Source organism: Lathamus discolor, chromosome 3 (genome assembly GCF_037157495.1).
Source record: "Lathamus discolor isolate bLatDis1 chromosome 3, bLatDis1.hap1, whole genome shotgun sequence".
NCBI lineage: Eukaryota > Metazoa > Chordata > Aves > Psittaciformes > Psittacidae > Lathamus > Lathamus discolor.
The window spans coordinates 66,118,753-66,143,292 of NC_088886.1; the positions used below are offsets into that span (position 1 = coordinate 66,118,753).

Below are 24,540 nucleotides of genomic sequence, written 5' to 3' on the forward strand. Positions count from 1 at the left end.
ACCTTCCCCAGGTACCTTCCACTAGAGCAGGCTGTTCAAAGCCCCATCCAACCTGGCCCTGAACACTAACAGGGACAGGGCAGCCAAAACTGCTCTGGGCAACCTGTGCCCAGAAGCCATAGGATAAGCCGCAGTGCTCAGCAATGGGTCACAGAGCCTACTAATGTACTAGTTGTAGCACCATGAGTCTGTCCTGCTCTTCCTGTATCATCTGTTTTCACCCTGTCAAGTCAGATGAATTAAGCGAGAATAGATGCTACGATGGTTGCCTATTTGTTCCCTCTTTTTGCAGACTCAAAATAAACATTTATATTCAGGAAACCTGCTGCAAAAAGCATGTATTGTTTATGATGATGGTGGGTCTCAGCTCTGACACTTGCCTGAAGCATTCCAGTGCTCTTCTGCTAGTGATGATGACCGAGGACAGCTATTTGACTGACTAGACATGGCAGACAATCACTTCTCAAAACCCATTTCCAAGACAGTGCCATACTTGCTGCAGCACTCTAACAGCTGTACAGACAGCCCTGGGTATCTTAGGAGAAAATACATTTCGGGTAGGATGTTCCTTCTGGTTCAACGGGAAGGGCCAAGATAACCTAGCGTTGTGTGCCATTCCACAAAGAAATGTGTAATCGGCACTGCAGAAAAACACCCAGCTGGAGTTAAGGATTAACAAAAGACAAGAAGGTTAGGAAGGAAAACAGCACTGGTCAAGCAGAGGCAGGTCTGACCCCCATGGGTAAGGAACTGAAGAGAAGGAAGCTGTGCAGCACAGAGCATGAGGCACACAGAAGGTCAGACAGACAATGGAGCAAAGCCCATTAAAACCCACCTTAAGCTTTAAAACCCCTCTTTTGGAAATGGAGCAATGAAGACTGATAGTTACAGTCCCAACTATTTGGGCTAAAAGGTTGCAACAAGACAACTTGGAGAGGGACTTTTTACAAGGGCATGTAGTGACATGACAAGGGGAATGGATTCAAGCTGACAAAGGGAAGACTTAGATTAGACATTAGGAATAAATCCTTCAGTATGAGGGTGCTGAGGCACTGGCACAGGGTGCCCAGAGAAGCTGTGGCTGCCCCATCCCCGGCAGTGTTCAAGGCCAGGCTGGACACAGGGGCTTGGAGCAAGCTGCTCTAGTGGAGGGTGTCCCTGCCTATGGTAGATGACCTTTAAGGTCCCTTTCAACTCAAACCGTTCTAGGATCCCATGAGTCTATGAGCTCTGGAAATGCAGTGATCAGAACTACGGGAAGAAGTGCAAATGAATAGTCTAAACTTGTACTTGCTGACGGAAGGAAGGGAAATGGTCAGTACCAGAAGATCCCGTCTCACCTCACAGCTCTTCTCCTCACCCTCCACAGCACAGACTGCCACTGCAAGGCATTCATTCGGTCAGGCTGCAAGAAGGCTGCTGCTCAAGTTTTCTAGCAAAACCTCTCGCAGACAAATATACCAGGAGTGACTGCTAAGACCAGGTCTAATAAAAGCAAAGTTTGATATAAACTACATTGAAATCCTTTCTGGTTTCAGGGCCATGCAATCTCGGAGCATGGAGGGGAGAGTAGGTTGGGAAAAAAATCAGGGAGAAATAACGCAATTCCATGTTTCCCAGAGATTCCTTCCACAGAGCAGTGCACAGTCACCGTATGAAGAGTTCACTAGCAAAAAACCTTACTGAAATAAAAAGTTTGGATTCTGCCTTTCTGAAGGGTATCTTCAAATCAGCCTAAAAAAGACTCTTCCTTGAATTTTGGACAAATTACTTCAGTTATTCTTCTAAGGCTGGAGCACTTGGGAAAGGATGGAAAACTGACAGTGCAGTTGTTGCCTTGGAACACAAAAAAGTTATGTAAAGCCTAAGTAAGACGTTCCACTTTCTCCATTAATACAACCCTTTGCACATGGAGAAAGGAGAAGGATTTTAAGTTCACCTTTGCCAGTCATGGTAGGCAAGTTTTTCACTAAGCCATCAGCTTAACATTAACCAGGAGAACATTTCTTTTCAATCCAGTTAGCTGTTCGGAAAGTATGCAGGAATTTGGGGCCGCAAAAGGTGCAGCACCTCCCGGGATAAGACAAGGAGGGCCGAGGCAACCTGGCACAATGTATTTTGACCACTTATTGGTAAAGGAAGAGTCAAGGTTAGAGAGTTGGGCTATAACATCACATGAGCATCTGTGATGGAGAGCAAATGGCAAATAGAAGAGGGTCTGAAAGCTGAAAGTCATGGCCGGCTCCTACGTATTTATTTACACTCTAATGGGGGGAGGATGGGGAGAGGAGAGGAGAAGAAAATAAATAATAAAAGAAAGAGCACACAGCTGCCACCCCAACCCCAGACCTCCCATCTGCCACCCACGATTTGCATGTCACCTTCTCCAGGCTCATTTGTACTTCATTAACTGCCATTGACTTAACAAGATTTATGCAAATGACACCATAGGAGCTCACTAACTCCCACTGCAATCAAGTGATTATGTATGTACAATTCTCCACAGCAATGAAAAATTAATACATGACAAGCCCCCTCACCGCTGAGCCGAGCTTCTTGCTTTTATTTTTCTTGTTGTGCTTTTCTTCATTTGAATATGCCCTACTGATAAAGCTTTGGCAAGAGTGCAGCAAGCAAAGTCATCTTCCCCAACCGCTACAACCCCTAACCTCATCCGTGAAACCATGTCACCCTAAACCCTACAGCCTAATCCGTGCTGCAGAATGCTCACTCAGGCTACCAGGAGCAAGTCTTCCTGGACAGAGGAAGTGGCTTTGAACAGAGGAAACTCCAAACAGACTAAGCCATTCACCCGGAGTTGGCTTTAAGTGGTATTAGCAATGCTAGACAGCTTAACGAGTTTCAGTTTAAGCACCTCTTTCTCAGACGTACAGAACTTTCTGTTGATTTTAACATTGGGCTAACACTGCTCCAGACATTTTCTGTCTTTATTTGATCAGGAGAAGGTATTTAAACAGCAAGTGAGACTTCTTTTTCTTTGATTATGGCATTTGTAGACCTCAGAGGATGCTAAAAGCACTGTCAGCCTACAAGAAACCTGGAGAGGGGCTTTGGACAAAGGCCTGCAGGGACAGGACAAGGGGAATGGCTTTAACCTGCCAGAACAGGGGAGACTGAGATGAGCTCTTAGAAGCTCTTCCCTGTGAGGGTGCTGAGGCGCTGGCACAGGGTGCCCAGGAGAAGCTGTGGCTGCCCCATCCCTGGCAGTGTTCAAGGCTGGGTTGGACAAAGGGGCTTGGAGCAACTTGCTCTAGTGGAAGGTGACCCTGCCCGTGGCAGGGGGTTGGAACTGGATGAGCTTTAAGGTCCCTTCAAACACAAACCATTCCATGGTTCTGTGATTTTAAGGTGTGCTGACCCCACTGGGCATGCGGAAGGTGTTTGCACCTCCCTGGAAAACTGCCCTTCCCAAAATCCCACTCACCTTAACGGTATTTTGGCAGCAGTTAACAGCTGGATTTTGAAAACATTCCTGATTTTCCCTGTCTACATTTTGGGTTTCTGCTGGGAGCAGGCTTTGTTAGAACAGTTTTATGCAGCTTAGCCCAATAAAACCTATTTAGCACTGCAGTGAAAAGTGTTTTTTAACATTTCAAACATTAACTCTTTGAGCAGATTGCTTTGCATTATGGATATAGCTCTGAAGGAGCAAGTTGTGTCCTTGGAAGGAAATAAGCCATTTCACAGTTTTCCCTCTTTCGCCATATCACAGAGTGGTTTGGGTTGCTATTTGCTGTTTTGTAGCAACACGGTTTTCAGCTTAGGACACAAAATCCACTGTATTTGAGCTTCAATCATCACTTATGGTTTGTTTGGGGTTTTTCTCAGGGGAGGTGAGACGAGGCAGTGTAAATCTGCTTAGAAGTTCAACCAACACAACCGAAGCACTTATCTACAAGTATGAGCTTGGACTTCTGCCCTGCACCAGAAGCACTCCCTTGACAGCAGCCCTTATGAAGTATTGCTGGCAGGCACATGGAGTGAGAACCCACAGAGAATAAAACAATGCACTGACACAGCGGAGAGTAAACAGGCCTCAACACTCCATGCTTATGAAGATGTCCCAAAGACATAATAGAAGAGTGAGCACTCCAGTAGCAAGGGGCAGGGCAGCGAAGTGACTTCCAGGCTAACAGGAGAACAAACACTGGAAAGCGTGCTGACAGAAAGATCAAAAGGAAGTATCATTTAATGGTATCACGATGCTGGAGAGGGGCTCTTCATCAGGGGCTGTAGCGATAGGACAAGGGGTGATAGGTGCAAACTGAAACAGGGGAAGTTCGGGTTAGAGTTAGAATCTCTAAAGTATTAATGTGATTTAAGCTGAATGGCCAATTGTTTAATGACTTCAAGCTGCCAGAGGGGAGACTGAGATGAGCTCTTAGGCATAAGCTCTTCCCTGTGAGGGTGCTCAGGCGCTGGCACAGGGTGCCCAAGGCAGTGGTGGAGTCACCGTCCCTGGATGTATTTAAAAGAGGTGTAGATGTGCACTTATGGGGACAGTTTGGTGGTGGACTGCGCAAGTTGTAGGTTTACAATTGGACTTGGTATCTTAAAGGTCTTTTCCAATCTGGCAATTCTGTGACTCCCTGGCCATCTGTCACAGAAACATCTCATGATGGAAGGGGCTTCTCACTGGAAGAAGCAGAGCAACATGACATCTTACAGTTTTTAGGTCAAAAAAGTTCCTTTTCACAGTTAATGCATAAAAGAGCTCATCCCAACCTCCCCTCTGGCTGGTTAAAGCCGTTCTCCTTGTCCTGTCCCTACAGGCCCTTGTCCGAAGCCTCTCTCCAGGTTTCCTGCAGCCCCTTTACGTACTGGGAGGCTGCTCTAAGGTCTCCCTGAAGACTGTCCGCAAAGCAGAAAAACCTGTTAACTCCAAAATCCTTTCTCTTGACGTACAAGTACGATGTGAAACACCACTGGGAGCAGCCATGTTACAGCACTGTGTACCATGCACCCTCCCCTCTTCTAGCACCTACTAAGTCTTGACGAATAGGATGTATCTTCTGGCCTCAGACCTGTTCAAATATTTGCTGCTAATTCCTTGTAAATGACAAAATGCAATCACCATAATTGGGAATAATAACAAGAAGTCCACCAAGTAGGGGTTGCAGGGGGAATTCTTCAATACAGACATTCAAGAGACTGGAAGGGGTGTTTCATTACAGCGTGGAATAGTGCAATCACACTTAAAACGCTTCTCTTACAATGCTCTTCCACCAAGTGCATGTTTAATCAGATTAATTTCATACAGCAGCATTTCAGAATAGAACAGCATGGATGCCTTGAATAAATATTGACAAGTGTAATCCTTAGTTTTTCATTCTCAGCTGCATTCACAGACACTTTTGTTTAATTACCATTACCCAAAAGAGTTCCAGCCGGTCTAACCCATCTCATACCATACAAAAGCTGGAGGAAAAAAACTGTAGCCTGTTTTAAACGCCTGGAATCTCCTCCCCTGAACGCAGAGCCAAATACTGAGCTGCTCTGCTTTCAAACTGCTCTGCTCAATTGCAGTCTGTCTGATTAAAATTTGCCTACTAGAGATTCAGAGGCATGACAGCACTTCTGCTGCCTGATGGTCCCTAAAGGTCTTTATAACTGCCTTTAATAAGGAAAAAAATCACTGCAAACAGGTCTCTCCCTCACCCTCCAAAAGAAATAAAACCCCAAAACACACAAACCCACCCCCAAATAGGAGACCGAGCGCTTGAAGGTAAGATGAAGCATGGACTGAAGAGGCAAGTGACCCTCTGAACGGTAAGAAAGCCACCAAAAGAAACAGGAAACAACCACGTGAGAAGAAAATAAGCTCCCATCCCTCAGCACTTTTGCTGTCTCCAGCAAAGTAACTCACATGAAAGTAAACCCTTGCAAACACTGTCCCAGAAGCTGTTTGTGAAGCACCCTATACAAATGCTTAGTGTGGTGTTTTAAACCCTGTGATTTCAGTGTAATCTGATTTGAGAAAGAAAATTATCTCATTCACCCCAATCCTTCATGTCAGATGCCGGCATTGCTTTTGCCTTTCAAAGGAGTGTTCACAACTCCAATTTAGCATTGAGTTTCCGGGCTAATGAAAGTGCATCCAGGCTAGTAAACCAGACCAAAACAAATCCTTGAATTCAAGTCCGGTTGTGTAATGAGGAAGTTTAATTAAGGCCACACATTACAGCTGTAAACGTTCTCTTATATAATAAGGTCTAAATGAAACTGAACCTAATCAAAGTTACAATTCCTTCATTAGCAAATTACAAACAAGAGCGCACAGCTGACACACCGGCTCTGATTATCACAACTAATTGCCTCGTTGTTACAAACCAGCCTGAAACTGTGTTCAGATGTCCGTCTGCAGTAGCAAATTAGGGCCACATCAGGCTATTTCTGCGATCACAAGGGGCTCTTGTAGAGCGATCTGATTTACCCTGCCGACTGGCAGCACACGGCCCAATCAAAGCCCCCTCTACAAAGGCCGCTTTGAAGCCAGCACAGCCTAGAAACCCGCTCCATATGCAGGCCGGCAGACTGCACTTCATTAGGCCTGTTGTCACATTTTCCCTCTTCTTATTCTAATGATCCTATTTTAATACACATAGGAACCTCTCCTAATTGATGTCAAGTGAGTGACTTCCACATTCATCACCGGAGCACATCAAACACGTCTTGGCGCATGGGCCGCCATCAGAGTGTTTAAGACCCGAGGTGTGTCTCCAACTATGGAAAGCAGGGGGAAAAAAAATAAAGAGGAAATAAAAAAAGAAGTATTTCGGCATTACCTGTTTAATTGGGATTGCTCGACCGCTTCCAATGCTATCTGTTCTGCTCTCCAGGACCTTCTTCTCTTTGTCTGGGTCACTCCCTTTCCGAGACTGTAGAGCAAAAAGAAAGTTTTTGCTCCATTAAATGTAGCACTTCATAGAGAAGACTTCCCCCCACCCCCTTTTTTCTCCTTCAAGCAATTAAAACCAGAAGTATATTGACACATAAATACAGTCCCAAAAGCCATGAGTTAGAATCTACGGAAGTACGCAACCTTCCTAAAACCCCAGTGCTGAAACCTGCCCAGCATGTCCAACCACGTGCTAGTTTGAAATGGCATTTGGGTTTAAGCAGTTCTCACTGCCTGAAGATCCAGCAGATCAGAGGACATGTTTCTGAAGTTTCCAATCACAGCTCCAATAGGAGCGAAGGTTCCAGATTCTCATTAAAAAGGGTGATACATACATGCATACATTTAACTTGCATCTATGTGGGGTTTAGAAATGTTATCGACGACTTAGCAATGTGATTTTATGATGCTGGTTTTGATCCTAGTGACTTTGACTTGTTATTTTTGTCTGCATTTGGATGCTTAGAAAGTTGGAATTGCAAGAAAAGGGAGAGACTGATGCTGATAAAGTTATCTGAACACAATGAAGAAAAATCAGCATGAAGAAAATGTAACCAGTGTTGAAAACTTGAATTGCCTCACCTTGGCTATGTATAACGCTAGAATTGCCCTAGGAATAAGGTCACGGTGCTTACTTCATCCATAAAGTTAGCTGGGAATGTTAAGGTGTGATTCAGATTCCAGTCTGATATTGTGAAAGAACGCCCAAGCATAATGATTTTGACAGATTTATTTTATTACAAAAAGAAGACCCGAGAGTCATCCTCTTTAATAACTGAACTGACAAGTGACAACTTCACTCCATTACTTTTCAATAGGAACATTACTCACACAATATTGAAAATGGGAAAACATTTTCATGTGCTTTTCAAATCAGAGATGATATATGAAAGGAATACATTTGTGGTGTCCAGTGCCACAATGGGAAGTTAATGAAAACCAGGGAGACACAAGATCCCGCTTTTCATATTCAGTGGAAAGAGAGGTTTAAAAGACACTGAAGTCGGGAGAACAGTGAGGATTGGGAATAACTAACACTCGTTTTCCATATTATACGAAGGAGTGGAAGGAAGAAAAGAAATCCCCAAAGCAGTTGCCTTTGGGCACAAGAGGAGGGAAGGGGAGGGAGAAAACCCATGAAGGAGGACTTTAAGAAGCACCATTCTAAGCAACACATTTACCCAGCAGGGATCCTGTGCTGCTTTCCCCGCTCCACCGGGAACAGGCTCCTATCAGTAGTTACTATGGTTCGGGGCTATGGAATGATGTGCCGGGGAATTAAACAAAGAATAAATGAAAGAAAGCAAAACAAGTGGGAGGGGTGAAATCCACTGTTCAGGATAACTATTGTTCCTCGTCCTTCAAGCCACATTTCTGAATCTGAAAGTGCCACTTCCCAATAATACGAGGCAAAACAATGCTCCAGTGGCGCAAAGCACCCGTCAGTGACATCTTAAAGGAACTCACTGAAGGTACCAAATCCCTGGGAGGGAAGTTGTCAACCTGAATGTTTCTCTTTTACTATTTGGCTTTTTACAAGGAAGGATCCTGCCTCTGAAAAGCAAACTCAAGATTCCCGCACTCTTCTTCATGTTTAGTTGAAATCATCATATCTTCCATTCCATACAAGTAACTGCATCTGGGAATAAGCCATTGCACACAGAAGGGAAATACCTATGTGCAAAACACTGTCAAATGCCAAAAGTAAAGAAATGTAGCCATTTCTGTTAGGCAAGTTCTATTCTAGCTGCCTACAGTCACAGAACACACAATATTTTCAAGGGGAGAATCTTAGCTGGTTCCACTATTTACAAAGATAAATTGCGCACTTAAATAGAGATACGTTCTGATCTTTTATGCTTTTATACCTATGGCACATACAATGCACCTTACATTCAATGGCATATAATAAAATAGAGTGTAAACCATACTGCACAACATTTGCTAGGACTTTTTCTGATGTCACACCTATATACGAAGTAGTTTTATTTAAAACTTCATTCAAGCAAACAAGCCCAAAAAAATCCAAACACCTGCATCAACATAATTTGTCTGATTTCCCCTTTGCACTAGAAGGCATACACAGACTGAAAACATAGAACCTTACCCAATTTATGGCTGGGAAACAAGATTTAGTCCCAGAAGGATACAGAATCCAGTCCTGAGAGCCCCTGAGGTGAGGAAACTGATCTCTACCAGTAGAAACTGAGATCGAGTTCATCTGAACTTCTTTCCAAGTCATGCTTACATTTCATACTGATGTAACACAGATAACACTGAATATGGGAAAGGAGATGTGCTAAACTGTACCACAAGTTCATTCATCCCACACTGGATTGTTCAGAGTTACAATCAGTTCTGTGCTGAAGTGGACCTCATGTACCTCTCCCCTGTGCTATTATTTAGTGGTTCCTGTTACTACACTGCACTAAACAAAGGACACTCACCCTTCTGTTAATATACGATCTATTTTAGCGCCTAACTACAAAGTCAGCTATTGCATCAATAGCTTTACAGCAGATATTGATATTCAAAGTCAGAAAGATCAGATAAGGCATTTAATGCACTTAAACATGAACATGCTGCATATTCTCGAGCCTATTCCCACTCCAAAGCTGTAACCAATTTAAAAACAATCGGATCTGTTTTCTCCTTAAGCCAATTTTCTTCCAACACTAAAAGATCTTCATGTAGGAAACTAAAGCTATTACCTATGCTAGATCACAAAGGCTAATTTGCAATTAAACAGAAATAGATTTGCTTCTGGAAGTGATAAAGGCGCAAGTAACAGGCTATGAAAGAAGCACAGCAAGAAACCCAGAGCTAAACACTAAAATATTTTGATGACACACTCTGTTCATAGCTAGACAGAAAATGCTGGTCATCTCTTTATTCAATTAAAGCATTCCAGGTTAGAACTTGTCTGATATGGCATGAAACCTGGGGTACAGCAGGGTCACTGTTAAACACAACAGGACGCGGATTACAGGGCAAGGCATTACACAGCATTCAATATGCCCAGGTCTTAAAGACAGGACTAATTCTGAAGAGTCAAATTATTTTCTTTTTCCATAGGACTTGTTTCCCCCCAATTTCCCCCTGGTTATGAGACCAACATCCTCCCATTGTAGTAAATTTGTTTCTCACTGCATTATTAATTATCAGAAAGCAGAGCTCTGGTCTATTTGATTATAGCAAATGCAGCCGAGTTCATCTTCTCAGACCTTTGCTGGAGATGGGTATGTATTTTCTCCATTCACTTTCCCAAATTTACACTTACTCCGATATAAAACATCCCCTGTTTCCCAAAGGTCAACAACATGCACACAGCCCTTAGAGCATTTTACGCATCCTTCAGACCAGGCTCTGTCAGTGAATGCTTTTGCTGGATGCTGGAGCATCTCGGCTGGATTTCCAGAGGCAGGACTCTGCTGGCAGTTTCTGGGCTGACACTGACATCTAGTGGGGTTGGTAACTTCTGAGTATGCCCCGTCAGCAGTGAGTGCTCTCACCGCCAGCAAGAAATCCATACGACTGCTGTAAAATACTAGCATGAAAACGGGATACTTTTCCACCCACTGCTCATTTTTCTCTCTTTTATTGACATCTAGACATTTGCACCTAGAGACAAACGTGTGGTTTGCATTCTTTTGTAGGAGTTTAAAAGATCTTCTTTGAAATCAAAATACCACTGTGGGGATGGACACATTAAATGGGATCACTGGAACCCGTGCTGTGTCACTCAGCACTCCAAAATGAGGACAAAACTTTCTCCCTGCTGAAGGCCGAGAGGTCAGATTTTGTTTAGAACACGAGGAAATGGTTTTCCTGGTTTTGTCTGTGGTTCCCTGGATACAACCCAAGGAGCAAACCAGCTTTGGGAAGCAAACAAGACATCCCCTTTGGAATGCAAACCCATAAATTCTTTATGATGGCAGGGAGGCCGTGACTTTCTGAACGCAACCAACACGTAGCTACAATCACCACAGGATATCATGTGAGCCCACAGGGATTCTGTGTTTGCTATAAAACATATGAAGTGTCAAAAACCTGCATACAAAACCCCAATTACACACGTGATACAACCCCAAGACATTCAGCAAGACTCTAAACTGAGGAAATCATCACTCAAGGCTTCATTATCATCTCCCAAACTCTTTATGCATAATGAAGGCCTATCATAATGGGCCAGTCAAGCTTCTTATTTAGTACATTTTTCTGCCTCTCAATGAAGCAAAACCCAGATGGTTTGGGAAGAAAAAGATCTTCATCATCTCTCTTAAACCTGGAAAATAAAAGTGAGTTGACACTGTAGAGTACTAAAAATAGCACAGGGTAGTTATTTAGTGGAACAGCATGGTATTCCCATGGTAAACCTGGAGACTTCTCTGCAAACACAGGAGACCTGCGTTAGCAGTATTATGCAGTCTAAGGGCAGGACTGGGGAGCAGAGGTCTTTGATTACTGCCAATACAGGCAATCTAGACAGGTCTGAGAATTAAAGTCGGACAAATGCTTCAGGACTCAACCGTGGATTCACTTGTTTTACTGCAATTGCCAGTAGGATAACTTGATTTCATTTAGCTTCTGTTCAAGTCCTCAAACAGAACCACTCCCTGGTAATTCTAAGATGCTTTTGAGCCTACAAACCCATCCCAACATTCCTGCCTGGATTAGACCGCCTCAACTCCACAGGGCTGAAGTTCAGGCCACCACCACAGGGCACTATGCATAATACAGCAAGAGTCTCTTCCTTGGCTCACTCACCGTGAAGAGGTTGGACCGGCGCTTGGACTGTTTACGGACAGGAGTTGGTGTGTTGGCAGTGGGAGGAACATCAATCCGTAGCTCCTTCTGGCTGGTGCTTGGAGTTGATGGGACAGAGGAGGAATAATCACTTAAACTCCCTCCTCCATTACTGGTCTGCAAGGATTAAAGTCAGTTTTAAACAGTGATACACTGCTTTCAAGAAATTACAATCCCCAGCTGTATCTCACTTAGTCCTGATACACAAGAACAGCAGCCTAGGCTCAGAAGCACAGCGGGAATGCCCTACTGCCACCTTCCACACGTCTATTCTAAGCCCTTTCAATATTTTCCTTGCCATTATGTTTTGAAAACAGAGCTAGTCTGTTGCTATGGAATGTATAGTTTCATTCAACACAATATAACCTAGCTGGATAGAAACCCTTTCATTTGGTGTATTTGTCTATGAGTAAGCAAAACACTGGGGAAAGTCTGTAAATTCTGTTTTTTTTTACTTTAGAATCCCAAATTCTGCTTCAAACCTAAGAAAAAAAGTATTTAGTGCCATAGAACTGCATAGCTGGACTTGATCCTAATCCGGAGACATCAGTTCACTGAAGGTGATTCAATGTTGTAAAATGGTTACTACAGGGAGAGATAGTTCTGAAGAACTATCAGAGTTCTCATAGTTCTGAGATGCTGAATCATTGGTACAGAGATCCACAACTTTAATAGAAGACATTCCAATTTATTCCAAGTAGCCAAAACTGTCAAGTTACATCATAGTCTTGAAAGAAATAAAACACTTAGCCCATAAAGCAATTAATGAACTGAGGTAGCAAGTCACTAACAGCAGGAAGGGAACCAAAAGATGAAGAACAAAGTAACTTTTTTGTTGTATTTAATTATTACTACACCTAACATAAATGAGTACTAAAAACGTAATTAAAAAGAACATGGAAGTAGTCTGGAAAGACAAAACAAGAGGTTTGGGTTTTTTTCCCTTATGGATACAAGTATCTATACCCTTTGAGAATATAGAGGTAGTGACAGAACAAGGGGTGATGGGTTCAAACTGAAACAGGGGAAGTGCAGGTTGAAGATGAGGCAGAAGCTCTTCCCTGTGAGGGTGCTGAGGCGCTGGCACAGGGTGCCCAGAGAAGCTGTGGCTGCCCCATCCCTGGCAGTGCTCAAGGCCAGGTTGGACACAGGGGCTTGGAGCACCCTGCTCTAGTGGAAGGTGTCCCTGCCCGTGGCAGGGGTTGGAACTGGAGGAGCTTTAAGGTCCCTTCCAACCCAAAACAGCCCGTGGTTCTATGATTCTCAGATATAAGGCACATGCTGATGGGGGATTGGTGCAGGGCAAAGGAGGAAAATTCTGCACGCTCACCAGAAAAGCTCACCAGAAGAGCAGCAGTGGGTGAAGGGTCTGGACAACAACCCCCACATAAGTTATCGGGGAGGAGAATAAAGGTCTGTGATGGACATAAAAGGGTGAAAGAACATTTTTAGAGCAGTCAACTTTCCTGAAAGAAGCGAGGAAAGAAGGTAAGAGGGTATTTCCAGCCTGAGGAAGCCTGAGGTGGATTCTCTCATGACACTTCACCTGTTGTTTGGTCTCATTTTAATTGCTGTAGGTAGGAATTTCACAGGTAAAGTTGACAAAAAGGAAAATCACTGCAATGCCTACTCTTCATCATCGCTCCTGCACCTACTGGTCCTACACATGCACAAAGCTGCCATACAAACAGTTGTATGGACCAGAATCTCAAGTCGCAAGCAGTCAAGATGAAACCTCTGAAGGAGAGTCAAGTAAGAGACAACCCTTTGTTCAGCTGAAATATCTTCTGATGATTTCAAGTCCTCTTCTGATTCTTCCAGCTTTGCCAAACTGCCTTTTTATTAACTTCTAAATTCAAGAAGTAAAGGATAAAAGGAAGAGGTATGAGAGAAGGGCCAACCACTACAGATGGAAATACAGGAACACCACTTCTGCAAGTCACTGTTTCTCTGTAAACAAGAACTTGTTCCTCAGCTCACTTCCATGCAACAAAAAAGGGCTGACAACACAGCAAATAAGCTTTTTGATGGCGAAAGTTCATTTCTAGTGTCCTAACATAGAACGGCCTGCACAAAGACACACTGAGCCTGTGGAAGTCAGAGATTCCCTCTCCAAGCCAACACAGGGAAGACTCTTGAATGAAAAGGTTATGACAGAACATGTACCTGAGAGCCTCAAAGCGATTGCCAGATGCTTGCTGAAGTTCAAACAGCCAAACCACTGGCCATGTCAGAGGTGAGGAGGGTGGTGTGAAAGCCTTAATAAGGTGGCTCACAAAAGAAGGGACAGGAAGAGAACATCTGGAAAGTCATCTACTGTAAAACAGCATTAGGAAAGGAGACCAGAGACACTGGTGTCAAGGAATGGCTTTCAGACTAGAATGGGGAGAACTTAGTGACCACTCTGCCATAACTGAACCAAACTGGGGTGGGAAAAATGAGGGAGAAGGAAATCTAAGGAAGTATCCATTAATGGGAAACAGCATGGAGCACACTGAAGATTAAACTATGCAGCTGCAAGGCTCACCCAAGGAGAAGGTGACAGTAAGTGATAAAGGTGGTGGAGAAAAGGAAGATCACAACAGCCCCAAAACGCTTAGAAGAAGCCTGTTCTACAGCAAGGAGAGGAACAAGGTAATCAGATTCAGATGGACATTGATGACAGGATGTAAACCACAAGCTGTTGAAAAATAAGAGGGTGCAGCTCTGTTCTGTTTCACAATATCGATCCAGCCGATAATGCACCAAGAGCTTTATTTCTTGAACTAAAATGAACACATTTCTAGCCTAAGTGCCTATTGCCCAGACAGAGAACATACAGGATTCCCTAAAAATTGAACGTTTTTCATCTTTCATCATCTCAGAGCATCATTTTAGACTTTTTGATTTGAGACACTTGCTCCTGGATTTTTAAGTGATTTATTTTCCAGGAACGAGTAACTCCTAAAGGAAAACATATACAGGTTGGGCATTCTAGTCCCCAAAGCCAAATAGGGGTAGTTGTTTCTCTTCAAGCATACTTACTCCATTGGATTTCCACCTTTTTTTTTTTACATTTCAAAATAGGCTGTTTCGAATCACTGGCTGGAAAATAAGTATGATCTATTTCAAGAAAAGATTTACGAGTGGAAAACTTCATGGTTGGCACAGAATAAAAGCATGGCTTCCAATACCCAACAAGCTCCAACTCCTACTGAGGGTGCCAAAAATTAGCAAAGGTATAAAACCCATGTAGCTGCTCTGAAACACCTCCATGGAGAGAATGGGTTTGACAAGAAAGAGCTCAGACATGACTTCCAAGATACAGCCTGCACAAACAAGAGCAATATCAAATATTAACCAGACAAGATATTCTTGGTAACATCTTAGCTTAATGCACTGCTGAAGGAAACAAAAGGTAGTGAGATGTCTGTGTCAGGTTGGTTGCTTGCACCAAGTCTCAGGACCTTGCCATGTTTAGATTGTAGGGATCAGGTTCCTACCATTGGTATGCAAGCTCTTAATGAGAAGCTCACTGGAATGAAGGACAGGATTTAGGACACATGGCAATAACTGTAAGTCACAGAAATTAATGTTTGTCTCAGTTCATAAATATCAAGTCAGTGCATGTGAAGAACACTCTTCCTCATAGCACCTGTAACCCAACACGAATCTAACATAAAACCATTTGCTGGCTGTAGACATGGTCAAATTTGTGGCAATGAAAGCAATGAAATAAGCACTCAAATACCCACTGGGACACGAGACAGCTTAACGTCACCTGCTCAAACAAACCTTTCCATTGAGCTGCTCTCAAGATTTGGACATACCTGAGTTGTCAGCATAAAGGGCCATTTCTGAGTCACTGCTTAACCAAAGCCATGACACTAACAACAGAGGTCTACCTAATGACTCTAGGGAAGGAGACTATTAGCCTCAGTACAACCATTTACACAGATACATCCCTGTTTGGCTTTCTGGGGTGACAGATTGTCCCATCCTCATTAAGGCACCATGCCCATTCTCAAGCTTGTTTGGCTTGTGGACATACACAGTACAACCTTGTCCTTCCTTCCTTCCTTCTAGAAGATACTGAGCCTGATGGTGGTCAGTGAACTTGAGCACACCCACAGGCCTCTAATTTCAGGGAGATACTATTACTAGAACACACCCTATGTGCATGGCCAATACTCCAGTTACAGGAAAGTATATAACTTAGGTATCTATACAGGCTTCTAACTTTGCTGCTGCATAGATTGATGCTAAAAACCCTCAAGGTCATGGCAGCAAGCACAAGTTTAGCAGACTATGCTGTTACAAGAGCAACTCAGATGAAGCTATCAACCTGGCATAACTTAACCAAGCAGGTCCATTCAATGCAGCTACCTCAAAGGCAGTCACTGCCAATGAAAGCATTAAAGCATTAACCCCCATGGCAGGGGTTGGAACTAGATGAGCTTTAAGGTCCCTTCCAACCCAAACCAAGCTGGGATTCTGTCATTCTAACAACAAGGTAGAGGAAAGCAGGCAGACCAAAAAGCACCAAGAGAATGTGAAGACAACTTCTGAAGACAAACTAAGCTGGCACATGCAAGTCATCTCAATGAAACCACTAAGAACATATAATTAGCCAATGATGTGACAACAGGCTGCAATAACACAGTGGCACAACTGAGTTATAAACTGGAAAACCTAAGAGAAGATTAAGTCTGAGTGTTAAGTTTCAGAGGCCTTAGAAAGAACAAGGAATCAATAGGCTTAACAAAACTAACACAGGCACCTTACTGTGGTCCTGTGAAGATGAAGAAAGGAAGAAGTAGTACACCAACAGATGCACTGAATGTTACCACTGGAGTCCTGGAGAATGCACTTCCAGATACACTTGTGTATTGCACATGAATGAAGGGGAATACATATATATATGCTTACTTTAAATAAATGTTAAGAGATTACTTAGAAATAGATGTATAAATACAAGAGGTTTGTGGTGTGTGTTGCAAGGGTGTAATTGTTTGCACTATTAAACAATAATGCAAATACTGTTTTCATGTCTCCTTTAGTCTGTATTTTGCAATTACACGAAAAAGAAGGAAAAGCTGCTTAAGCAATATAGTCCCTTCTATATTCAAGTGCACAAAATATCACACCAGAATATTCCATCCCAAATGACCCCCACTATAAATAAGATAATTGTACCCTACCATTTAGTGTTTACCCATAATCAGGTCTCATATACAGTAAAATAATGGATGATTAAGCTGACTGCACATTGCTTTTAATAGTTTAATTTACATATTTAGACGATCATGGTGTAGTAAAAACTTTATGGAGGCATGGTGCTAGCATAAATAATGCATCTTCACATACCTGCAGCAGGGAGGAGTGAGCAAGCTGGTGTGCTAGCACCGGTTAGTGAACTGTACGTTGAGTTCTGTACCTTTCTCAGGTATAATGCAGATCTCCCAAGAGAGTGACACTGCTGACCAGCAAATGTATTTCTTTGCAGTCCACATGCATGATGACTTTGCAGGTGACTTTACACAGCAGCACTCACTACTCGGGTAGTATCAGTGTGGTGACTAAGATCCCTCTCTGTCATGGTGGAATACAGGGGTATAGGCAGACACGGAAACATGGTGCCATTTCAATCCCTTCTTACAGCAGAACAAAGAGCTGAGTTCCAGGAAAGACACTAAGTGTGAAAATACACACAGACTATAGCTTTCAAGGAATTAAAGTCAATGGTAAACAACCATTTAATTTTTACCTTTGAAACCACAGTCCACCAGTAAGCTCACACAGCTGGGGACTCCCAGCTGGAATCTCCACATCAGAGAATAGAATCCCAGCCTGGTTTGTGCTTGAAGGGACCTTAAAGCTCATCCAGTTCCAACCCCTGCCACGGGCACGGACACCTTCCACTAGAGCAGGGCGCTCCAAGCCCCTGTGTCCAACCTGGCCTTGAACACTGCCAGGGATGGGGCAGCCACAGCTTCTCTGGGCACCCTGTGCCAGCGCTTCAGCACCCTCACAGGGAAGAGCTTCTGCCTTACCCCCAACCTGAACTTCCCCTGTTTCAGTCTGAACCCATCACCCCTTGTCCTGTCACTGCAGTCCCTGATGAAGAGTCCCTCTCCAGCATCCTTGTAGCCCCCTTCAGACACTGGAAGCTGCTTTGAGGTCTCCATGCAGCTTCTCTTCTCCAGGCTGAACAGCCCCAATGGTCTCAGCCTGTCTTTGTATGGGAGCTGCTCTACCATCAATTTGTGTGAGAGAGGCCGAAGTCTTTCACACAAACATCAACTGTAGATGTCATGCCATGGGGTTTGCAGATGTTTTACTGCAGTGTAAACAGGCACAGCTCCAGGTAATTACTCAATAGGTTACCCAAGACAGGGTTACTTCACACAGACTTCTGATTCACATTGAGCTCAGGTGGAATGAACCAAGGACCAACAACAGCGCCCACCTGAACGGCTTTATGGTTTTGGAATAACATGATCTCCACTTTCAGGGTCTGGGCAGAGAAGAGAGCATTTTTGAACTGCTGGATATTGGCACTATTCTTATAACTTAATAACAATGCCTTCCTGCTGTGTCGGGTAGAAAAGACAAACAACTCCATTACAGGAATAAGTTTAGGCACAAAGAATTCCTATATGGTTTTGTGATGTAATGGTAACTTGTGCCATTTTGAAATAAGGTTTTGTGTGGTCTACAAGCATATTATGCCTAGGAAGATCAGCAAGGGGGTGGCAGTAGGGGCAATCAAAGGTGGGATAGAGATGGGAAGGACACTAGATACAGAGGGGCTGGTCTATACTGTCCTGGTGTTCGCAATTTCTTGTGGATCTTCGAAGTAGAAAGACCAAAATAGACCCAAAATGCCCTGTGTCTGATAAGAGGCTTTTAATAGACTTAAAAACACTGCTCCCTCTCAAAACAGCTCAGTCTATCTCTTGAAGGGTTCATTAAAACCAGAACGTGAGCTGTTAACTCAAGTACTTCCCAATGCATCAGCCAGATGAATTGTTTCCTAGCAGAATATAAGCAATATTGCACCATCCTTCTTGTTGGCACAGTATACAATAATTCTGTCCATCATGAATCATGAATAATAACCTTGGATTTGAGAGTAAAATTCTTTGCATGCATTCTGTGCTGCCCTAAAAGCCAACATATGTACACGATATACTTGCACCAAAGGCTATTGGCTCTGGCTATGAAAGGGTTCTAAGTCAAACCCTCACCCTGACTGACATACAAGCATTATAAAATCAAGAGAAGGAAAGCGGAAGCAGCATCTACTGTAAACACAAGTGGATTTTGCCACTGGAATAGGAAGCATCTCATTCTGTGAGAGAGGTCTCTGGAAACAGAATACATGAGCACTGACGTGTCTGAGAGCATCTCCTGCAAGGGGACGGGACCTGGGTATTCACCACCTTGGATGATCGGACATGAGCACAGATACGCATCCAAACACACAAACAAGTCTTTCACCATTTGGAAACTGGAGACTACTGGGTGGAAAAGCCCTTCTTGGTATTAAGCCTTAGAATGTTCCCCAGGGTATGCAAAGGGCAGTGTGGGGAAGGTGACATCTCTTTTCTGTTTCTCTTTTTTGTCTCTAAAATCTGCACTCTTGACTGCATGGCCTGTCTGGAGAGTTTGCAGGAGTTAGATCATCAAGATGATCCAACAAGAGAAGGAACAATATGTCTCTTTATGTGAAGTGATCTGTGTAATCACTACTTCCAAAAGCCTTCGCTCCTGTGGTGAATGCAAGTGGCAGGGCACAGGAATGATAACATTTTTGATTCACGAAGGAAATCTTCAGTGAAACATCATTACGTCAAAAGAGATGCTCTAAAGGGCAAGACAGCAGTCAGTCTTCCAGCCAAGATCAGAGATGGCAAATTTTCCCCCAGATCACCTGAAACTTGGAATTGCAGTTGCAAAGTGCTTTTAAGTCTAGCATAAGGATTCAGCTTCCTTTCCTTAAATAAGGTCATACTGCCTTTAAGTGCAGCACAAAGGCGGTAAAGACATGAAAAAGATTTATGGCCTGTACTTTTAGGCATGACATCAGCCTCAGAAGACAGACAATCTCTGACTGGGATTGCAATTGTCCCATTAGAGAATTATGCCAAGTGGTAAAGGCAGTAAAGAACACGATTTCGTTTTTATTGAAACAGATTGTAGGGATCCTTACCACAAAAGCTGCCTTGTCTTGATTCTCCCACACAGTCCTTATCACTGGCAAGAAGTTTGCTTCATTAACTGCTTATCTAGAATTTGGCTTCCAAACTAACCTTGGGTAGGAGACTGGTAAGAACCTAGATATTTGATGTTCTGCAGCAAACAAGCTTCATTAGTAAGAAGGGTGACCATAACTGCTTTAAGACAAGGCAGAACATAGCAGCTTAGCAGCTGGCCAAGACTGGATTGTACAAAGCATCATCTATCCTCTTTAGACTAAAGACTTGAAAAACTATTATCATCCTGCTTGTTTTATCTGTGGTCTCAGCCTGCTGGCTGAGTAAATCAGGCTGTCCTTGGATCCAAGAGTAAGGTCCATACTGGAAATAGTGCCATTTCCTCTCCACATTTCTGTGACAGCACGTTTCCTCTTTCACCACTGAAGAGAATGGGTCTCAGCCCCCACCCGCAGCGTAATTCCTCTCAGTCTGAAAGTGTGAACAAACACAACTGACTGGAGGAAGAAAAACATTCCACACAGAGGGTTAGTTCCAAGTGCCTGTGGCAATGAACTGCTCAGACACAGTGGCTGAGAAAACTTGGTCAATGTCACATATGACAAGAAAGGGGAGAATATCTTCCATATGAGGAACTTGTGCTTCCCCAGAAGGTGATGGGGTTCTTCAGAAGAGTCATGCACCTCAGAAACAGGGGAGCTGAACTTCAGCATTCCTGGTGTGATCAGCAGAAGGGAGAGCGAGTCTGAGGTACCCACGCTCAGCTCAAGGCAGAACATCTCACAGCAAAGAACTAAGACCAAACTGGCATTTGCATCTTTAGAGTTAACACAGTGGTGGGAGTTTCCACCAGGGCACAGAAGGACATCAGTCACTACAACCACAGGAAAACCAACTTCATCTTGTATAAATCTGAACAGAGTGCTTTCAGAAGAGAGTTAAGATGTCAAATTAAAGGGGGGGGTGGTGGTGGGATGGGGTGGGTGTGTGGAGAGACAAGAAAGCCTTTTCCCCCAGGTAGAACACTTCATTATATATTCTCAGTGTGGGAGAAAGGTCCACAGATAAAACCAAACCTCACACAGGTGGCTCAAGGCTGCAACACAACCTCAGAAGACATTATTGGCATATTCTTGAGTTCAGACTGACAAACATGGCAGGAGAGCTGGTGAGCATCACACATTTTAGACCACTCTAGTAGCAATGAGGAATCCAGGCCACAGCCTGTAAGGCTCACAGTGACAGCCCTACACAACCATCTGCTGAATGAGAGAGCACAACAGGAACACAATGTGCCTGGCTGCAAAGGTCTTGGAGCTGAATAACAGAACTTATACACATCCTAACTGTCAGCGCACACAGAGATTAGCACTTGACACTGGGAAATAAAGACAGTGAGGAAGGATATCACAAGGGAAATACAGAGTGTGTATTAATGTATATGGGTAACAACTCTGTGAGTTAGAAATGTGCCATATTAACCTTATGTCTCCAAAAACACCATCAAGGCCACCAGACTTTCCTATTATACATTAAGGCAGCATTTTGTTTTCACGCATAGTATCTACAAGATATATATTGCTATGTCATTAAAGGGGAATCATTTCAATTGAGCATGACAAGAGACAGGCAATTACAACTGCACACAGCGCTCACAGATGTGCAGTTCTAGCATGCTAACCACTGAGATACACCAGCTATTAGCACTCAGCACACAACTGAATGAGAAAAAGAACCAAAACCATAGTGAGGTAATTGTAAAACCCAGCATAGCAAATCCTACTATAGTAACAATTGGTCTACTCAGAGCAGCAGGCTGCTGGGCATAAATCAGTGTGTATGATCAAAGATGGCTTTAAAGCCAAACTATTTTACTGTAGCAGTTTCCTGAAACAAAGTTAAGCCAATTAAACAAAACCTAATATTGCTTCAGACTACGGATCACTGATACCCCTTCCAAAAAATGCCAGCCTCTTATCAAGCAGCAGAAAGTGCCCTGGCATTAATACATGAGATGAAAAGCGATCTCTGTTACTTTGTCAAGCAAGCATTCATTATAGTCTGTACCTGGCTGATATGTACAGCAGAAACCTGGGCAGAACACACGGACGAGTGGCTTGGAGAGTTTGGCAGAGATTTGCAGGGTCCAATTGAGAGCTGCTGTTTCTTCCTTGTTGCAACGATCTTCTGAGCAACTGAAGAAAAACAGAGCATACAAGCAGGTAAGCTATAGTATATGCTGGAAAATACAGTGTGGCGTAAGAACACAGAACACACAATACACAAAATAGGGTTTTCCATTGACAAAGCCTGCTATAAGGTGTCTGGGAGAACTTACAGCAGCTTCAGTGCCTAATGGGGTGACAAGAAACTTGGAGAGGGGCTTTGGACAAGGGCCTGTAGGGACAGGACAAGGGGAATGGCTTTAACCTGCCAGAACAGGGGAGACTGAGATGAGCTCTTAGGCAGAAGCTCTTCTCTGTGAGGGTGCTGAGTCGCTGGCACAGGGTGCCCAGAGGAGCTGTGGCTGCCCCATCCCTGGCAGTGTTCAAGGCCAGGTTGGACACAGGGGCTTGGAGCACCCTGCTCTAGGGGAAGGTGTCCCTGCCCGTGGCAGGGGTTGGAACTGCATGAGCTTTAAGGCCCCTTCAAGCTGAACAAGGCTGGGATCCTATGAAACATCCAACTAAGATGACAGATGCCGATTTTCCACAATATGTTCCATGTGAGACTCCAGCTCCGTTCTCCACACGGATGAAATTGTTCCACAACTCTCACTCCACCAGGTGAGCACCAGAGAACCAGTAACATCCCAGCAGAAGCGGAAGAGGCAGCAGTTACAAAAAGCAATGCTAGGAATGCTGTAACAAGCCCAATACATGCTTTAACACCACACTAACAAAGCTTATATGAATGCATTTTTTGTTCTTGTTTGGGATGTCCTCCTTGCAGATAGAACATAAAGATGAACAACAACCAAGCTCAAGTGTGTCTCACTGCCGTTTACTGGTACAGTCCTGGAAGGTGTCCTGAATCACAGGAGGAAAGCTGTCCATTAGGAAAGCTTCACTCCTGGTCCAAGCTGGTTTACTTTACAAGGAGAGTACTCTCTGCTGCTGCTGAGGAATAAGGTGAACTTTCCTTCATTACTGGATACTGCATCAGGACAATCAGTCCTGGAAACCACAAGCTTAAAGCATTCGAGGTCCCTTCCAACCCAAACCATTCTAGGATACTATGATTTTAGGAAACAAACACTAACTGGAATAATAAAACCGATGAAGATTTCCTGGCACAGAATACCTTGATTAGTGGTGCCACCCATCCCATTATGCAAAGAAACTAAATTCAACTTCATTGCATGCAGTCAACCCCACGAAGTGAAGCAACTTTATGCAACTGGCACAAAGGAGTCTGCAGTCACTTGTGCTGCCTCCACCAAAGCCAGCCAGGGAGGCAGAAGAGCACCAGTTATTGGCATCTACTTAAAAAGCCACACAGACGCTGCTTGTAATGAAACTAACAGCATTCAATCTGTCTGGCTCAGAAAATACAGGAAGATATTTATGTAAACTCCACCATTATTTTCCCCAATACACTGTAACACAGGCAGAGATCTTGGGCAGCAGCAGAAGTGCACAATTTCTTCTCAAATGAATGCAATTCTAATAATAAACTGGTCTGTGGGTTATGTTTTTCATGTAAATGAATGATGGCACAACCATGATTTAGTGAGAACACATCGTATAAAAAATGGGTCATATATATGAAGAAGCAGCTTCATTAGTTACATCCCACCTCCAATAGGCCTCTTATCATCCTGAAAGGATGATATCAATTAATTTATCTTCCCCTGGCATATTGATCATAACCTTCATCAGCTAATCATGTTTAAATTACAGAGGAATATCGTGGCACTCCGTCATTTCAGACTCATTGGTTTATTGATCTGGAGCCTGGAAACCATATATTCAACTATTTTCAAATGCATTAGTAGATGCAGAGAGCAAACCGAAGGTCAGCTTTTAACATATGCATATGGATTTGTCTTCGTTGTACATGGTAAAGACCTAAATTAAGACCAAAACTGAATTAAAACCCACACATGAATGAAAACCACCTTCCCAGGAAAAGCATCCACTCTCTCATGGGAGAGGTAATTAGTCAAGGGAAATATTTACCTCTTTGCTTCCATCTGAATACAGGTGTGTTTGGAGCAGCACATTAACATATATAATGCAGTCTTGCCGAATGAGGAAAGCACAAGGAAAGTACAACCTAAGCTCACCTACTCAAACACACAAGGGGAACGCTGGCTGAGTACTACAAAAGCAAACACTAAGAGGATAAATACATTTCAAAGGCAAAAAGAAGAGTACAAATTATTACTCTAGAATTGTGAATGACTCTAGAACTAGGAATTACTGATGTGTGGATTACTCTTACCCACAAAGCGGCTGGGAACGAAACCTTACACAGAGCAGCACAAAGGGTAACTGTAAAACACTGTAGAACAGGTCAAATAGCAGCCTAAGCTCTAAAGTTCCCTACTTAAAGTTGTGCTGTGAGGTCTAGAACAGCCCATTCCCTCTGTTAGAAAAATGACGTGTCCCCTTA

The 24,540-nt window shown here is 43.5% G+C and overlaps 1 protein-coding gene across 6 annotated transcripts in view; it reads right to left on the reverse strand.

The window, feature by feature from the left end:
• The window catches only part of AGAP1 (ArfGAP with GTPase domain, ankyrin repeat and PH domain 1), a 327,080-nt gene that overhangs the window by 163,739 nt on the left and 138,801 nt on the right, over positions 1 to 24,540 (reverse strand). For all 6 annotated transcript variants that reach the window (XM_065669649.1, XM_065669647.1, XM_065669648.1 and 3 more), the window contains exons 7-9: positions 21,991 to 22,118; positions 11,687 to 11,842; positions 6,807 to 6,899 (exon numbers count right to left, since the gene is read on the reverse strand). In XM_065669649.1, the coding sequence (XP_065525721.1) occupies positions 6,807 to 6,899; positions 11,687 to 11,842; positions 21,991 to 22,118 (377 nt within the window). The remainder of the gene's footprint in view (positions 1 to 6,806; positions 6,900 to 11,686; positions 11,843 to 21,990; positions 22,119 to 24,540) is intronic.